Source organism: Rhinatrema bivittatum, chromosome 5 (genome assembly GCF_901001135.1).
Source record: "Rhinatrema bivittatum chromosome 5, aRhiBiv1.1, whole genome shotgun sequence".
Lineage (NCBI taxonomy): Eukaryota > Metazoa > Chordata > Amphibia > Gymnophiona > Rhinatrematidae > Rhinatrema > Rhinatrema bivittatum.
The window spans coordinates 127575918-127594348 of NC_042619.1; the positions used below are offsets into that span (position 1 = coordinate 127575918).

General features: G+C 44.2%; 1 protein-coding gene across 4 annotated transcripts in view; it reads right to left on the reverse strand.

Annotated features, from left to right (window-relative positions):
* Positions 1-18431, reverse strand: part of SLC25A30 (solute carrier family 25 member 30) — a 97496-nt gene that overhangs the window by 18730 nt on the left and 60335 nt on the right. For all 4 annotated transcript variants that reach the window (XM_029602900.1, XM_029602899.1, XM_029602902.1 and 1 more), the window contains exon 6: positions 14712-14807. In XM_029602900.1, the coding sequence (XP_029458760.1) occupies positions 14712-14807 (96 nt within the window). The remainder of the gene's footprint in view (positions 1-14711; positions 14808-18431) is intronic.

Consider the following 18431-nt stretch of genomic DNA (forward strand, 5'->3'; position numbering starts at 1 on the left):
TCTGGCCTTGTCTAAGCAATAATGGCCTGTAAAGGTATGGAGAGAACTCCAGGTAGCGGCACCAAGTGCAGGTGCACTACTGAAGTCGCCATGGCCCTCAAGACCGCGTTAAAGCACACTGAAGTGGAATGCCTGCTTGCTGATAAAAGGATATACAGTCCGCTAACCAGGAGGAGAGAGTCTGCTTACCCACAGGCTGCCCCAATTTGATGGAATGGAAAAAGAGACAATTGAGTGCTTTTCCTGTGGGCAGCTGTATAGTCTAGATAGAATGCTAGAGCCCGTTTGCAGTCAAGGGTATGCAGAGCCTGTTCTCCTGGATTGGAGTGGGGCCTGGGAAAGAAGGTAGGTAGTATAATGGATTGATTAATGTGAAACTCCAATACTACCTTAGGTAAAAACTTGGGGTGAGTGCGGAGTACTGCCTGGTCCTGCAGAAATTTAGTGTAAGGCGGATAGGTAACTAGGGCCTGTAACTCACTAACTCTGCGAGCAGATATGATTGCCAAAAGAAAAATCATTTTCCATGTGAGATAGTGAAGATCACAAGATTGGAGAGGCTCGAATGATGGGTTCATGAGCCGACCCAAAACCAGATTGAGGTCCCAAGAAGGGGCCGGAGGGCACAGTGGAGGCTTGAGGTGAAGCAAGCCTTTCAGAAAACGTGTTACGAGGGGTTGTACCAAAATAGGAACGTCCGATACCTTTATGGAAGGCAGCTACTGCACTGACATGCATTCTGATGGAGGAAGTTTTTAGACCTGATTCTGACAAGTGCCAGAGATAGTCTAGAAACTTCATGGTGGAACAGGTAAAGGGATCAAGGGATTGAGAAGAACACCATGACTCAAACCTGCTCCATATGTATAGGTAGACTCTCATAGAAGGCTTCTGTGAAGCAATCAGGACACGGGTAACTGGCTCCGAAAGGTTAAGTGGCTGAAGAATTAACCTTTCAACATCCAGGCTGTCAGGGACAAAGCTTGAAGACAGGTTGGCGTAGGACCCGTTGTTCTGAGTGATCAGAAGCGGGTCCTTTCCCAAGGGAATGTGCCTGCGAATGGAGAGATCCTGAAGTATTGGATACCACACTTGGCGAGGCCAGTGAGATGCTATCAAGATCATGCTTGTCCTGAAGTAACTTCACGAGAGTCTTCGAGAGAAGTGGAAGTGGATAACACATTTCAATGTGTTATCCACTATGATGCCTAGATCTCTTTCTTGGGTGGTAGCACCTAATATGGAAACGTGACCATATTACACCCATTTTGATAAACTTGCATTGGCTCCCAATCACACAAAGAATATATTTTACAAAAAACTTGCTGTTTGCTCCATAAAGCAATTTACGGCCAAAAAAATGACGGAGAACGGTTGCCCATGAGAGGGAGAACGCATCTCTTGGCTGAGAGTGTTGGCTGCGAGTAAGAGCAAAAGTTCTCTACTTTGCGGTTTTGAGGTGACGCAAAGAGGTCTATGCAAGGATGACCCCAACATTGGAATATTGAGTCTGCTACTGTGGGGTTAAGGGACCACTCGTGCGGATGGAAAGCGTGACTTAGGTTGTCCGCCAGCACATTGTCCACTCCCGGCAAATAGGTGGCCTTTAAGTACATCGAGTGGGAGAGGGCCTCCGCCCATATCTGTGCAGCTTCCTGACACAGTAGGTAGGAGCCCATCCCTTCCTGTTTGTTGATGTACCACATAGCCACCTGGTTGTCCGTCTGAATCAGGATGACCTGATTGGAAAGGCGATCCTGAAACACCCTGAGAGCATATCTGATTGCTTGCAGCTCCAGGAAATTGATTTGATGTTTGGCTTCCTCTAGAGACCAAGTACCTTGTGTTTGCAAATCGGCAACAAAGGGCTCCCCCAGCTGAGGTTGAAAGCATCGGTTGTGAGAATTATTTCTGGGTCTGGAGCCTGGAAGGGCAGGCCTTGGAGGAGGTTGATCTGATTTTTCCACCAGGCTAGAGACTGATTGAGTGAGTCGGTGATGTGGACAGTGGTAGATAGGGAGGTTGGATGGACTGAGTCCATTGTGACCTTAGAGTCCACTGCAAGACTCATGGCCAAGCGGGCCATTCGGGTAACCTGTACCGAGGATGCCATGTGTCCCAATAGGATGAGGAAGTGGCATGCAGTTGTGTGGCACTGAGACTGTAGCTGGTGTGCGAGAGCTGAGAGTGAGAGCTCTGTCGAGGCAGAAATGCCTTTGCCTGCAAGATGTCCAAGTCTGCCCTTATGAATGATAAAGTTTGAGTGGGACTAAGCAGGATTTTGCGTAGTTGACTAGAAATCCTAGCGAAATCAGAGTGTTTAAGTAAGACGTAGGGACGACAGAGCAGCTTGCTGAGTGGGAGCCCTGATCAACCAATCGTCTAGATAGGGATAGACGTGAACACCTTGAGTCCTGAGGAAGGCTGCTACTACTACGAGGCAGTTGGTGAAGACAAGTGGTGTAGATGCCAGGCCGAATGGGAGCACTCTGTATTGACAGTGCTTGCAGCCTACCAGAAATCTCAGGAACCTGCGATGAGATGGATTTATCGCAATGTGTGTGTAACGCATCTTGGAGGTCGAGAGAGCAGAGCCAGTCTCCTCTTTGCAGAAGAGGAAGGAGGGACCTTCCTTACCATCTTGAACTTTTCTCGGTGGAGATACTTGTTGAGGTCACATAGGTCCAGAATTGGACGAACGCCGCCTGATTTTTTGGGAATTAGAAAGTACCGGGAATAGAATCCTAGGCCTTACTGGGAGTAGGGCACTAGTTCTATTGCTCTGTACTGGAGGAGGGAGACCTCCTACTCCAGGAGTAGTGAGACATTCTCCACGTCAGTAGAGGTGGGGAGTCTGGTGGAATGGAGAGAAAGTTCAGGCGATAACCTTGAGAGATTATGGCAAGGACCCACTGGTCTGAGGTGATTGTGTGCCACCTGTTGAAATGGCACAAATTGACCTCCAACTGGTATCTGAGGCAGTGGAAACTAGCTACTGCTCTCTATGCAGGAGTCAAAATCTGGAAGCAGGGCCCGGCTGAGGAGCTGCTTGAGGCTTTTGTTTACGAGGTTGATGAGACTGGGCCTTTTGGAAAGGTCTCGTGGAACAAGTTCTAGACAGTGGTGGATAGGATTTCATTGGATGGAAGAATGACTTTAGTATCCTTCCTGAATGGCTGTTTGGAGGAACACTCAGAGGGCATCAGAGAGCTGGCGAAGGGTCTCATGATGCTCCTTGAGTTCCGCCACCATCAATGAATCTGTTCGCTAAACAGATTGTCTCCTATGCAGGGCAGATCAGATAATCTGTCTTGTACCTCAGGGCACAAATCAAAAGATTTAATCCAGGCTCACCTTCTTGCCAAAATAGCAGTTGCAGACACCCTGGAAGCGGTGGCGAAGATATCATAAGAGGATCTTATTTCAAGCTTCCCTGCCTCAAAACTCATGTACCAGGGTTTGAAGCTGTTCCTGGGATTGCTGAGGCAGGGACTCTGCAAAGTCCTGTATCTGCTTGAATAAGACCCTGTTGTATTGGGTCATATACAGCTGGTAAGCAGCGATCCAAGAGATGGAGCATTGATCCCTGGAAGACACGCTGGCCAATGGCATCCAGGAATTTCTATTCCTTACCTAGGGGAAAGGAAGAGTGGGGTTTTGATCTTTTCGCCCTCTTTTGGGCAGATTCTACAACCACAGATTGGTGATCCAGCTGGGGTTTCTGAAATCCTGGGGCTGACTGGACCAAATAAGTGGTATCAGCTTTTCTGTTGACTGGAGCAACAGAACCAGGGTGTTTCCAGTTCTTTTTGAGGAGATCCAAAAGAACCTGGTGAATAGGGATGGAGGTTATTTCCTTGGGGGCATCCAGGAATTGTAACAGCTCCATCATTTGATGGATGTCATCTTGTTCAGTCTGCAATTGGAAGGGAACAAATTCAGACATTTCCTTCACAAAATTTATGAAGGACAAGTCCTCTGGAGGAGAACACTTCCTGCTTTCAGTAGGAGAAGGTGGTGATGGCAAGTCATCGGTGTCTTGAGAAGAATCGTCAGTCCAGGTGTCATAGGGATCAGCACCTGCCCCCTCTAGGAACCTGAGAAGGATGGGACGATGGTATTCCTGAAGGTCCCAGTCTAGGCTCCAAAGGATTAGAGGGAAGTACTGGAGGCACCGGTGTAGGCAGAGGGCGTCGATGGATGGATCGGTGGCGCCAATGGGCACATCGGCATCAATGGTTGAGGCATCGGTAGGACACCAGATGGCAGAATGTGGAATGGTGTTTCTCCTCCCGATGACAGAGTAAGCGGGGAAGGCACCGGAGCCATCGGTGACCCAGGATCCATCGGTGGAAAAGCGGCTATATGTGTTTCCATCTTCGAGAGCAGCGGTGCCAATGCTGCTGGAATGGGATTGATGGTCGGTTCCGCAACCAGCCGGGGCACCTTGGAGTCTGTGCATCGCCTTATCGATGGCCTCCTGAACCATCTGGTCCGGTTCTTCACGGAGACCTGGAGCAAGCAGCCCCGGCAGAGAAGAAGGAGGCAGAGGCATAGCCGGAGGGATCACCATTAAAAGGCGGAGTCGCGGCTCCCGATACCTGTCCGGGTGAGGGTTGCCTTGGTGACCCGGTCGCAGAAAGGGTCAGTGCCTTTTCTGGACGGGGTTTCTTCGATGGAGGCTCGGACGATGGCAAGGTCGATGACGTTCCTTCCTCGATGGTCCAAGACATCTGGTGTCGATGCAGACATTTCTCTCTACGATTCCCTCAGTCCTGATGGGGGGTAGAGGTAGTCGAAGGCTGAGAAGTCATCGACGCCAGGCGGTCACCGGCCGGTGGCAGATACTGGCGCAAAGTGGACGGTGCCGATTCAGACTACGTTGATGCAATGGACAGTGTCAGGGTTTGAGAACGGAAGAGAAGTTCCATTTTCTCCATTCTGGCCTTGTGACCTTTTGGTGTCATTAAGGTACATTTGGTGCAGGTCAAGACATTATGCTCGCACCCAAGACACTTTACACAGACTTTATGAGGGTTTGTTATGGACATGGTGGAGTACAGTCCAGGCACCGACGGAACCCCGTCGCCATGGCCTCTGAAAAAATTGAGCTGCGGTACGGTCGACGGCCAGTAGGCCGCGAGGGCCAAACTCGACGGGAATCGACCGAAAACAGGTAAAAACTTACCAGAGTACTGCGGAGTCAAAAAGTCAAAGGAGGGCCCCCTATGGGGTATGAAAGTTTTTAGTAATTCCGTGAGAAAAATTCCTGTCAGAAATCTCTGTGGAGCTCCTTAACCCGCGTGGCTACTGCTGCGAGGAAAAAAGAAGACTGAAGAGGGACCCCTGCTGGCTGCAGGTTTAGTACCATGCTGGGCATGCCCAGTAGGTGCCAGTCAAAGTTCTAGAAACTTTAACAAAAGTGTTCCGTGATTGGGCTCCATCCTATGATGTCACCCATATGTGAGGACTACCATCCTGCTTGTCCTGTAAGAAACATTTCTACAAAACTATGAGAAGGCTACTACAAATTGCTGGTGCTTAGAAGATTAAAACCACTACAGGCATTAATTTTCTCCTCTTTAGATTATTGCAATTCCTTACTTCTGAGTCTCCCACAAACCACTTTACGCCCGTTACAGGTACTTCAGAACTCCGCGGCCAGAGTTCTGACAAACTGCAGAACATAAGAACATGCCATACTGGGTCAGACCAAGGGTCCATCAAGCCCAGCATCCTGTTTCCAATAGTAGCCAATCCAGGCCATAAGAACCTGGCAAGTACCCAAAAACTAAATCTATTCCATGCTACTGTTGCCAGTAATAGCAGTGGCTATTTTCTAAGTCAACTCAATTAATAGCAGGTAATTGACTTCTCCTCCAAGAACTTATCCAATCCTTTTTTAAACACAGCCTTACTAACTGCACTAACCACATCCTCTGGCAATAAATTCCAGAGTTTAATTGTGCGTTGAGTGAAGAACAACTTTCTCAGATTAGTTTTAAATGTGCCACATGCTAACTGCATGGAGTGCCCACTAGTCTATTATCCGAAAGAGTAAATAACAGATTCACATCTACCCGTTCTAGACCTCTCATGATTTTAAACACCTCTATCGTACCCCCCCCCCCCCCTCAGCCGTCTCTTCTCCAAGCTGAAAAGTCCTAACCTCTAATCTTTCCTCATAGGGGAGCTGTTCCATTCCCCTTATTTTGGTCACCCTTCTCCATCGCAATTATATCTTTTTTTGAGATGCGGCGACCAGAATTGTACACAGTATTCAAGGTGGGGTCTTCACCATGAAGCGATACAGAGGCATTATGACATTTTCCGTTTTATTCACCATTCCTTTCCTAATAATTCCCAACATTGTCTGCTTTTTTGACTGCCGCAGCACACTGAACAGACGATTTCAATGTGTTATCCACTATGATGCCTAGATCTCTTTCTTAGGTGGTAGCACCTAATATGGAAACGTGACCATATTACACCCATTTTGATAAACTTGCATTGGCTCCCAATCACACAAAGAATATATTTTACAAAACACTTGCTGTTTGCTCCATAAAGCAATTTACGGCCAAAAAAATGACTGGCTGAATTTTACCATTCGATTACATACCCCTCACAGAACTTTAAGATCTGCTAATAAAGGATTACTCCAGATTCCATCCGTAAATACCGCCCATCTTTCTTTAGTACATAGAAACATAGAAATGACGGCAGAAGAAGACCGAATGGCCCATCCAGTCTGCCCTGCAAGCCTCACACATTTTTTCTCTCATTCTTATCTGTTTCTCTTAGCTCCTTGTTCTATTCCCCTTCCACCCCCACCATTAATGTAGAGAGCAGTGATGGAGCTGCATCCAAGTGAAATATCTAGCTTGATTAGTTAGGGGTAGTAGGGGCAGTAACCGCTGCGATAAGCAAGCTACACCCATGCTTATTTGTTTTACCTAGACTATGTTGTACAGCCCTTGTTGGGTTTTTTTTCTTCTCCCCTGCTGTTGAAGCAGAGAACCATGCTGGATATGCATTGAAAGTGAAGTATCAGGCACATTTGGTTTGGGGTAGTAACCGCCGTAACAAGCCAGCTACTCCCCGCTTTTTGAGTGCGAACCCTTTTTCTTCTCCCTTGCCGTTGTAGCAGAGAGCTCTGCTGGATGTGTGAAGTATCAGTTATTCTTCTCCCCTGTCATTGAAGCAGAGAGCTATGCTGTATATGCATTGAAAGTGACGTATCAGGCATATTTGGTTTGGGGTAGTAACCGCCGTAACAAGCCAGCTACTCCCCTCTTTGTGAGTGCAAATCCTTTTTTCCATTACCTCTTGCTGTTGAAGCTTTGAGCGATGTAGGAGTCACAGTAAGCATGTGTATGTTTATTTAATAAGGGTATTGTGTCAATAGCCATCATTCTGGCGAGTCACCCACTCTTCATTGGCGGCCTCTTGACTTTATGGATCCGCAGTGTTTATCCCACGCCCCTTTGAAGTCTTTCACAGTTCTGGTCTTCACCACTTCCTCCGGAAGGGCATTCCAGGCATCCACCACCCTCTCCGTGAAGAAATACTTCCTGACATTGGTTCTGAATCTTCCTCCCTGGAGCCTCAAATCGTGACCCCTGGTTCTGCTGATTATTTTCTTACGGAAGAGGTTTGTCGTTGTTTTTGGATCATTAAAACCTTTCAAGTATCTGAAAGTCTGTATCATGAGAGAATTATCTCTATTGCAGGACCCACTCTCTGGAACACCTTGCCAGCCGAACTAAGACTCAAAATAGAGTTTAAAAAATGTAAAAAAGCCTTGAAGACCTGGCTTTTGGAACAAGCCTATTCAGCCAACCTAAGAAAAGACTAATAAGATTATAGATCTTAATATCTTATTTTATGCCTATACTGTCTTTCTAGAAAATTCTCCCTTTTCTCCTTTTAAATGTAAGAATTTTATTATATTTATAATATTAGATGTATACCTTGTGTTTTTATGTTTACTTTAACCATTATGATGTTTTTATACGAATGAATGTATACAAAAGTTTTTAAATAAATTACATAAATAAATATGTGAGATGCCAACAAGGCCAGAAGATGCTTTTCTGCCCAAGGAAGAAACATGTCCATCACCAAGGAGATCTACTGGCTTCGGGTTCCCCCTTGATGGTTTATATAAGTTACTGCTGTGGTATTATTGGACATCACTCTCTAAATAAACGAGGCACGAATTCAAGGAGTGCCAGACGAATCGCCAGAGCCTCCAGACGGGTCACTTCAACTCCACATTGTCAATCAGCCTTACGCTGTGAGCTCCTGACAGTGAGTTACCCATCCTGAGAAGCCTACGTCCATGGTCACTACCAACCGAATGAGGGGGATCAAATCCATCCCCCTGAAGACTTTGCATGACTTCTACCAGAAGAGGCAACCTCACTGAGTAATACTGACTCTGGGGATTCCACTGAGCCAGCAAGGTTCTCTGTAAAGGGTGCATGTGCGCTCTCACCCAGGGAACAAAGTCCAATGCTGCTGCCATGGAACCCAGAGCATGAAGGAAAAGCCATACTAACAGAGCTTGAACTGTCTGCAGCCTTTTGACCTCATCTTGCAGTGACCGAATCAACTGTTTTGGGAGATAAACCCATCCGATGGATATATCGAATTGAGCACTCAGGTACATCAGGTGTTGAAATAGTTGCAGATTGCTCTTGGCCAGGTTGACAACCCAACTGAGCTCCTGCAACTGTAACACTCTCAGGCAAGCCACCAGGCTCCCCTTTGTAGGACTTTGCACAGATCAACCAATCATCTAGGTATAAATAAATCAGGATTCCTGTCTTCTAGCAAGCTGGGATTTTTCAAGCCCCCTTATACCATCTTCATCAACTGGTTCCAAAACAGTAGCTGTCCTTTAACTTAACCAAGCTGCTGGCTAGAGTTGGACAAGATATCCAAGAGCAGCCAAAAACGCCTAAAGAAAGCCAGCCATCCCTCATGCAAACTAACCTCAGCCTCCGCTTCCCAGGAAGAGCTGACATTCCAGACAGAAAGGCCTGTTGGCATCATACCACAGAAAACATCCTCTTCCAAAGAACATGCAGCTAGCATCTCACCTCTCTGGAGCAGCTCTCATATCAGCACTAAAAATTTTGATGAAACATCCCGTAAGAGATAATACCCACTGGAGCTCTCTGTTCATACCTCTGGACCAAACCTAAATACTGGAGCAGTTTCCGGGACCAGAGACAGTTCCCACCACAGTAGTTGAGATGCATAATAAACGCCAATGCCATTTTAAAAATGGGAAGCCAGATCCTGCTCCATTGGAACAGTGGATATTGCCCAGGCCAAACCACGTCCAGGGGCCAGATAGAGGAGACCTCTCACTCTCCTGCACACAAACATGTTTGCCGTTCCCAAAAGCAGGAAGCACAACATGGCTGACCCCACCTCAGAGCACTATTCTCCTGGCAAAACATACCACCCGGTCCATTTCGTCCTAATGGTGATTTCAGAAGCAAAAAAGGTGCGACCCTTCTTTCAGGCTAAAAACATCACCGTCTGTAGCAGGGAGGTAGAGAGGGATGGCTACTACACTGAAATAAAGTGCAAGCCCAGCATGGCTCTCAATTAGGAACGTGGCTCAACTCACAAAGCAAGAATCATTACCTGCCGCAGTTGCACATGGCTGCCATGCACTTTGAGGAAGTCAATGAGCAGACTGAAACACTAGACCTGCCTGACAGAGCAGCTTCCCTGCGCCTGCATGATTCCTCAGGACATTAGAATCTAGTGACTAAGATGGCCAACTGTTCCTGCCAGGCTTCTGTCCCTGTAGTGGTAAACGGCAGTGAGACTGACCCCGACTGTCTCAAGCAGTCCATAGGATCCCAGGGAGCTTCATTCCACTGAATATCACTGGGCACCAGGAAGAAAGTCACCCGCCAGGAGCTACTCCTCAAACCCTCCATCCAGCACCAGCTGAAAACCTGTCACCCGAGCCTGTCCCAGGTACTTCCCCCAGCAGACATGCATGTTCCCACAATTCACCCCTACTCTCGCAGGCATGGTCTGCATTTAGCATCCCTCACACACAGATATCCAGTCTTCAGCCTGCCTTGATCCTCAGCTGCTGAGCAGAAACAACTGCACAAGCGATGGTGCTTCATTTTTTTTTTTTTAAACTTTATTGCACAAAGGTAACCCAAAACCAAAGAGAGAGCAGGAGCAGTAAAGAGAATGGGGTGGGGGAGGGGGGTGGAAGAAGGGAAAAAACAAATGTAAAAGACCCAGGGGAGTCAGAACTCCCCTGGAAGTCATTCCTATCTGCTCCATAGATCTATCACCTCAGGAGGCATCTCTTATGTCAGCAAAATTTTGCATCCTTACAGGATAAACATAGTCAAGAGCTATGCTCAACTGAGGGAGGGAAAATCCATCTATTACCTCAGGAGGTGCCCACCAGAATCTTCTGTTCATCTGACCTTGCCAGGCCCTAGCTTCCAACATGAGAAGCACAACCACCATCGTTGGAGATGGAGAATACTGGCAGGCTGATGTGAGTGCAGTGCTATGTGAGTATGACATCAAGTCAGTTGATCTGTCTCCATCTGCTGATTGATGTGCATAATCCATTTGTGTGAACTCCCCTGCTGAATACAGAGGAATGAATATTCTGTACCCTTAGGGCATCTGTAATGGGCCATTTCAGTGTCATTGGTGACCAATTATACATTACATAAATCTTTCCAGTGGATGGTGCCCACATACTTTGCATCAGAACTTCTTTACGGAATCGATGCATTCTATAATGTCTCTAGGCCTATTTCTGCTTGCTGGTCCTAGCAGTGGGGTGTTCAATCAACAACAATGTCCTGCAGTTCACCCTCCAATTCACACATTAGACACAAACAGCTTTTACTACCATAACAGTCTATATAATCATCCTCTGGAACTCCTCAGATCCAAATATACACCTATGGATACGGTTCTCTATATCCTCCAACTAGTCAGCCACACACACCAACTTCTGCATCTCTTTTTGAATCTGTGTCACTTATCAGCCATGTTCAGCATTCTCCACTCTCCCTCTTAACTCGCTAAAATGTCAGCACAGATCACCCGTCTCCAAAATCTCACTTTTCACAGCAGCAATATCTACTTTAGGCTCTCGGAACCAGGTGAAGAAATTAGCTCTGGTGAGTCCTCCTTGATCTGCCATCATGTCCTTAGCACCATCACATCAATCTTATAAATCGTTAAGGGCTGCCCCAGCATTATTATGCGCCTCCTTCAAGCCCAGGTTATTGTCAATAAATGAGAACTCCCTTAAGTCTACCAACTTTTTACAGGAAGCCATCATGATGTAGATACACAAATCACTACTGGGTCAGCCCCCCCCAAAAAAAGGTCTATTATACTGAGATTAAAATTTGATTTTGGGCACCAAGAGGAGCTTTGAAATTTAGTGACCATCTTTGCTGGGTGATGTCACTTTCAACATATTTGTCTATCTTGATGCACATTCTGACATCCTCTTTGTCCCCCTCGGCCACAAGCTTGGCGTCAGATTCCTCCCTCTCCTTTGCGCACATCCAAACTTTTGCTAAAATGCTTAGTTTCTTTCTGTATATCAAAATCTACATGTTCCTCTCTGAAGGATACTCTCATAACCTCCAGCCTAGACTGCTGCAACCTCCTCCTAAAACATCTGCTACTGAGACTTCTCTGCTAGTCTACACATAATTCAGATACATAACTCATCTTCCTCCAACATTACAACAAACATTTTACCCCTCTTCTCAAAGCTCTACACTGGCTCCCTATAGTGTCTGCATTCAGTTCAAACGACTTCTCACCTATAATTGTATTCACTATACAGCTCCAAGCTAACCCTCTATCATCTTTTCCTAGTCCAGGTCACTCTTGATTTATTTTAAAGACTTTTTGTCTGCACTCATCACAATAGTTTGAAGTGAAGAATATAAAAAACACTCCTAATAAAAACATCAAGGACAGAAATAACAAAAACAAACAAAATATAGAACAAATTGCCATCTTCCAAAGGCTAGGATAAAGAAATGTCTTAAGCTTTATTGAATGCTTTAGGGCAGCTTAATGTTAGAATAAGCTCTGGAAGAGAATTCCATTAAAGTGGTTCTGCTACAGAGAAAGCTTTTTTCTGGTTAAATCCAAATGAACTGCTTTTATTGATGGTGCTGTGTGCTAACTGAACCAACAGCTCCAAGCAACACAAGATAAACGCTGCAAAACCTCACTGAAATTAAAGCCTTCGATTACTGAATAGACTGGACCTCCTTCACAGCTGCAATTAGTACAGCTGGTCACAGACTTGACAAGTTCTGTGGGCCTGATTTACTAATTTTTTTCCCAGACACAGAACGGGAAAAAAAGCCTTAGTAAATCTGACCCTTTGTTATCTGAGAAGCCCATTCTGGCTAAATAGTTATCTTTCAGTACATCATTGCTTATTTTATTTGTATTTATTTCAGCAACTTACACTCTGCAATTCTCAAGCTTCACTGCAGTAAACATACATAAATACAAATAAAACAAAATACATACAATAAAATTAAATAATTAAAAGCTTCAAAGAACAAGAAAGTTTTCAATGCTTTACAAAATTTCACAAAATCAGGTTGGGTCTAGTTCCAATCAATCAATCTAGCTGATGATATTGGAGAGACCACTAATTTACACTGAATGAGCAGGCACATAAAGAGAATATATTCTTCAAACAAAAGGACGCTGAATGCAAAAGACTTGTGAATGAGGGTAAGCAACTTTAACTTCACCCTCTGCGCAACTGGAAGCCAATGCAATTCTTTCATGTATGAGGAAATGCTTTCATCATATTGTAAACCAAAAATTACTGAAGAAGCATTTTGAATAAGCTGTAATGTGTGTAGCAAATATTTAGGTAGCCCACCGTACAATGAACTACAGTAATCAAGTTGAGCACAAACTATAGTGTGAATAATCAAGTAACATTCCAGAACAGGAAGGATATGCTTCAGTGGTTATAACAATTGTAGGTTAAAACAAAAAGTCATTTTTAAAAACTTTCTGCATTTAAGCAGTAAGGACCAATCTAAAATCTAGCACTACGCCCAGATATCTTGCCTCATAACATAAAATGATTTTATCCTTACCAGGGAATAAAATCATGCATACCATGGACCAGGCTTCTGAGCAGTCTGTTTTGCAGCAGTCCTGGTTGAATGGTTCATGGTCTGCATTCTGGGTCCTTACTATGACAGAGTCCAGCTACAGCCATAGCTTAGACAGCAGACATATACAACATCCACATAATTTTAGATAGCAGATCAGGAGAGCTTGCAAATGGTTGACTGCTAATTTGAGACACGCGGAGGAAGCTTGGCTTGCAGGATACAAAGAATTTTGCAAGGGTGGACCCCCCTTCCTTTGTCTTCATCCCCTTTTTAAGGCTTTCTGCCTTATCAAGTGCTACATGCAAATGCATTGGATCCAAAAACTAGATATTGTGATTTAATATACTGTAGTCCATTAGTATAGGATCGATCGGTTTAGAAACTGCTTCTTAGCAAGCATATCTAGATAAGTCGTGCAGTAAAACAGGAACTCGTATTGAGTGTACATTTTAACATGCGCACAGCCAAGTCTTCTGGTCGTATGATGGCATATTTTAAATGAGCTGCCACGTTAAAAGGCACGCACTAGGAATAAATTGTGCATCCCTAGCATGTCCATAGCATCGACTGCCCAGGAGATGTGGCTGTACGTGGGTTAGGAAATGGGCACTCGTAATTTGAGCATCCATTTTCCTAACTTGACTGCCTTCAAAACTTTTTTTCATGATGCTTTTTGTGGTTCCCCCTACTTAGTATCATGACAATATTAAGTAGAAGAAACCATAGAAAAGCAGTATTTTTTGCTTTTTTTGTTGAGACTTGGGGCACATCAAGACTTTCGCCAACTCCGGGGCTGGCATTAATTTTTGCGTGTTAAAACATGCACATCAGTGTGCACAGTGATTTGTTTTTTGCATCAGGGTAATAGCTAATAACCTCATCTACATGGCATTTACATATGATGAACGCTATTAGCTACGCACTGGTTTAGATGTGCGCTTGGACGCCCTAATCTCATTACTGCATCAGGTGTTATTTTAGTGCGTCCAACCACGCATCAAGCTGTACACTAGGTTGAGCGCACTATATTGCATCAGCCCCTTTATTTTGCAGCACCATGTGCCTATAACGGCCTTCCAGAATTGGTGCATCTTGCACCATATCTGGCCATACTGAAGTCTGCTTAAAGACCCACCTTTCTGAGATTGCTTTTAAATCAAAATCCCCCACTCCAGTGACTCTCCGTCCTCTCGAATTAAACATATTTCACTGTAATAGTTAAATGATTACTAGAAAATACATAGATAAAACAAATATATCAACTAGATTGGAACCTCCACGGAACACAGACTGTCTTCTTATGTACCTGTACAGAGTTATCTAATCCTAGAAGCACTATAGAAATGTTTAGTTGTATATCTTGAGTAACTACTACTACTAAGTCTGTGAAAATTCTCTCATATGACTAACCTGCTACAAGCAGCAGTTTTTAGACAAACTTAACAGTGCTATCACAAGTTAGAATATGAACTAAAACATGCACCACAAAAGTTACTGAAATAATTTATTTTTTTTTAAACTTGCCTTCCATAGTCCTCTAGTTCCTTCTTGTTGGTAAATACTTATGAAGTTGCCAATCATCCCTCCTTGAATCAAGCTGCCTTGGGCCTGCATTCTTATCTGAGGATTTTTTGAAAGAAAGTATAAAGCAATCAGTTTTTTTCTTACCACTGGATCAATGACAGATTGCATTAATCAATTCCATTCTGCATGTCAGTTCATGGGTTAACAGATTAAAAAGGAACTATACGTAGTTCTGTTTTATGTGAGCCTAAAACCAACTACCCTGACTGCACCTCACAGGATCAATTGTAGGCCTCGTCTTAGCTATTATATTTGTAGCCTGAGTCACATGAGCCAAGCATTCAACATGACAAGTAAATCAATTACTACGAATCCATGTGCTCCTGCTATTTTTGAGATTATAGCACAGGGCGATTAGAGTGACAGAAGCGTTCTGCAGACTGCCCCTTGCACAATATTTTTTGCTTGACTTTATCAGCTTTCCGCTATATAAAGGTCACAATGACTAGGGTTCCAGATATAGAAACTATATCTTAGAGCAGTGATTGTCATGTGTGGCCACATGCAGTCAGCCACCAGGAAGAAGAGGGAGAGGCAGAAGGTAGTGCCAGTGGCCTGCAAGGGTCTGGGGAAAAATGGGGCAGCCCCATCCAAGCGGCCAGCATCATCATGAAGGAAATGGAACAGGTGATAGAAGACCATGTGGGCGTGTGTGGAGAGCGAGCGCGACTCTCATAAGGCAATATGCTCACTCTAGCTGCTTATGCTTTAGAGGACTTATTTAAATTTTAAATATACATAATCCTAGATTTAAAAAATTTATGAATCTCTTAACTAAGCGATTTACAATAAAACAATCAAATTTGTACCTAAGACATTTCATAACATTTAAAATATAGATAAAACATCAAATAAAAATAAAATAAACACAAGGTAAAATAATTAAAAGAAATTAAGACTGAATCCTGCTGCGGTAAATGGCAAACTGGTAAAGTAAAAAATTTTTAAGTAGCTTGCGTGATATGGATTATGCAAATATGAACTAAAAGCTTGCTCTAAGAGGTAAACTCTCAGCAACTTCCAGAAGGTAGGAAGTACCGTTTCATTTTTTGTCTGCTGGGGGAGTGCATTCCAGAGAATATGCCCTTGTTCGTAAAATAAATCGCTCTCTTGATTCATCCAAACCGTACGTGTTTAAACTATGGGATGTCAAAAAGCATTTGTGATGCTGAACGCAATGCCCTTGCAGGACAGTACAGTTTCAAAGCTGCATTCACACTGTCTTGGACAATCTCTCTGATTCCTTTATAAACCAACATTAATATCTTACATTTCACACACTAATTTATGAGTAGCCAATGATGTTTTATTTGAGAGGGTGTGATGTGTTCATGAATCAGGATTCACTCAATAATTCTGATAGCAGAACTTTGGATTTATTGTTAGGCTGGCAAGGAGTTTTGTGGCAGACCTAATTAGTGAGAATTGCAATAATCTTTAAAATCTCTATCACATGTGAAAGCTTAAAAAACACTGGTCAGACTGCCCAGAGTCAAGAGAGGCAAAACATTCAATAATGGCAGCCTTAGAGGATAGCTCCCAGGGGGATTTTTACAATCCAGCTAAAATCAGCTCATTACCATTTAGAAAACAACTCTCTCAGTATTTAAAGCACAGATATGAACAAAATAAGCTGGCCTATGAAAAAGCTCCAATTTAATAAAGTATTTCTGCAGAATGAAGCAAAAAGCTGTGTCCTAGATCATATAGCATTTGACAAGCATGGTTTTGGTGGATTGAGGAGGAACATGGTGAAAACATGATTGGATTTATCAAAAAATACACAAAAAATAGATGAAAACTTAAATCAAAGCTAAAAATTAAAAAGTAATATTTTGAGCAAAATTTACATGAATTACAAAACAATACACAACAAAAACTAGATGATCAAAATAGCTTTATAAAGTTGTTTAAATCTTGAAGTAGAGAAATCAAAGGAATTATTTCTGAAAGCTGACAACTGCCTATTTCTGAAAGCTGACAACACAACCTTGTGTTTATTTTATTTTTATTTGATGTTTTATCTATATTTTAAATGTTATGAAATGTCTTAGGTACAAATTTGATTGTTTTATTGTAAATCGCTTAGTTAAGAGATTCATAAATTTTTTAAATCTAGGATTATGTATATTTAAAATTTAAATAAGTCCTCTAAAGCATAAGCAGCTAGAGTGAGCATATTGCCTTATGAGAGTCGCGCTCGCTCTCCACACACGCCCACATGGTCTTCTATCACCTGTTCCATTTCCTTCATGATGATGCTGGCCGCTTGGATGGGGCTGCCCCATTTTTCCCCAGACCCTTGCAGGCCTGGGGAACAGTATTAGAATTAGAGGAATCCCAGAATCTATTTGCCATTCTTTTGCAGAATGGTATGAGAAGGCTTCCAAACAATTTTGCATTCAGATTACAACTGCTGGAGAAAACGCCTAAGAAAACTGAAAGTGCACAGGGCTCTGTGGACACTTAACAATGTCCCGAAACTTGATTGAGACTGCTCAAGGCAGTCACATGACGTGACGTCACGCCTTGAGCGCCGAAATCGCACGGGCATTCATTCGCTGCCGGCGGGGGCCGTGCATTCATCCAGGCAGAGGGAGCCGGAGGCCGCTTTCGCCGCCGGCTCCCTCTGCCTGGATGAATGCACGCCCACCCGGCCGCCTTGAGCGCTGAAATCGGGTGGAGAGGAGAAGGGACTATCGTAGCAGGCCCGAGCCTTGCTACTTTTTCAGTTTTGTTTTTTTTTTTGCTTCGGGAGGAGGAGGAGACAGAGGAGGAGACAGGACTGGGGCTGCACCGGAGACCGGACGGGGCCAGGGCAGGTGAGTGGGGGCTGGGGGATAGTTTGCCGAGCATCGGGGAACATAACTGTCCACTTCCTGGTACCTGTCATTTCAAATGTCATTTGAAATGACAGATACCAGCGCGGCCGTGAAGCGTTAGGACCGCGAACCCAGGATACTGTATAGGCGCTCTATACAGTAAAATGGGTTGCGCGGGCCTAACGCTTGCCTAAGGCTTCGCAGCCGCGGCATGCATTTGCATGCAATTAGAAGAGAGTATAGAGCGGTAGGTGAAGAGAACTGTGCGTGCGGGGAACGAGGGTGCGCCTGACACTGCCGCACTGTTTCTACCGCGGCCTTAGAGTATCGACCCGCTAGTAAGGCGGTTCCAAACTAATTCCCTTCTGTAAGTTTAATGGAGTCTACCACCACAAGCGAATCTGCTTTACTAAACTCAGAAGGAGGAAGACCAACTTCATATTTGGAGGCCATCAAGAAAGCAAAGAAAACTGCAGAAGGGTGTATGTGAGCTCAAGTGCACTGCATAAGATTCAAGTTGGCTGCCATGGTCCCTAATAGTTGCAGGTATTCCCAAGCTCTAGGTACTATCTGAGAACAGCAAGATGCAGAAATTTCTTTAACTTTGGATATTTTTTCTAGAGTTAGAAAAACTTGACCCACCTGGTTATCAAAAATAGTTCCTAGATATTCCATAGACTGAGAGGACTAACTTGCTTTTAGTAAAGCTTCTATAAATTTGTACTATTCATTTAGAAATGGTGAGGTTCACCTAGTAGGACTTGGCTCTATTTAACCATCATCCAAAAAGGATGCACCAAAATCATCTCCTCTCTCAAGAAAGCTGCCACAACTACCA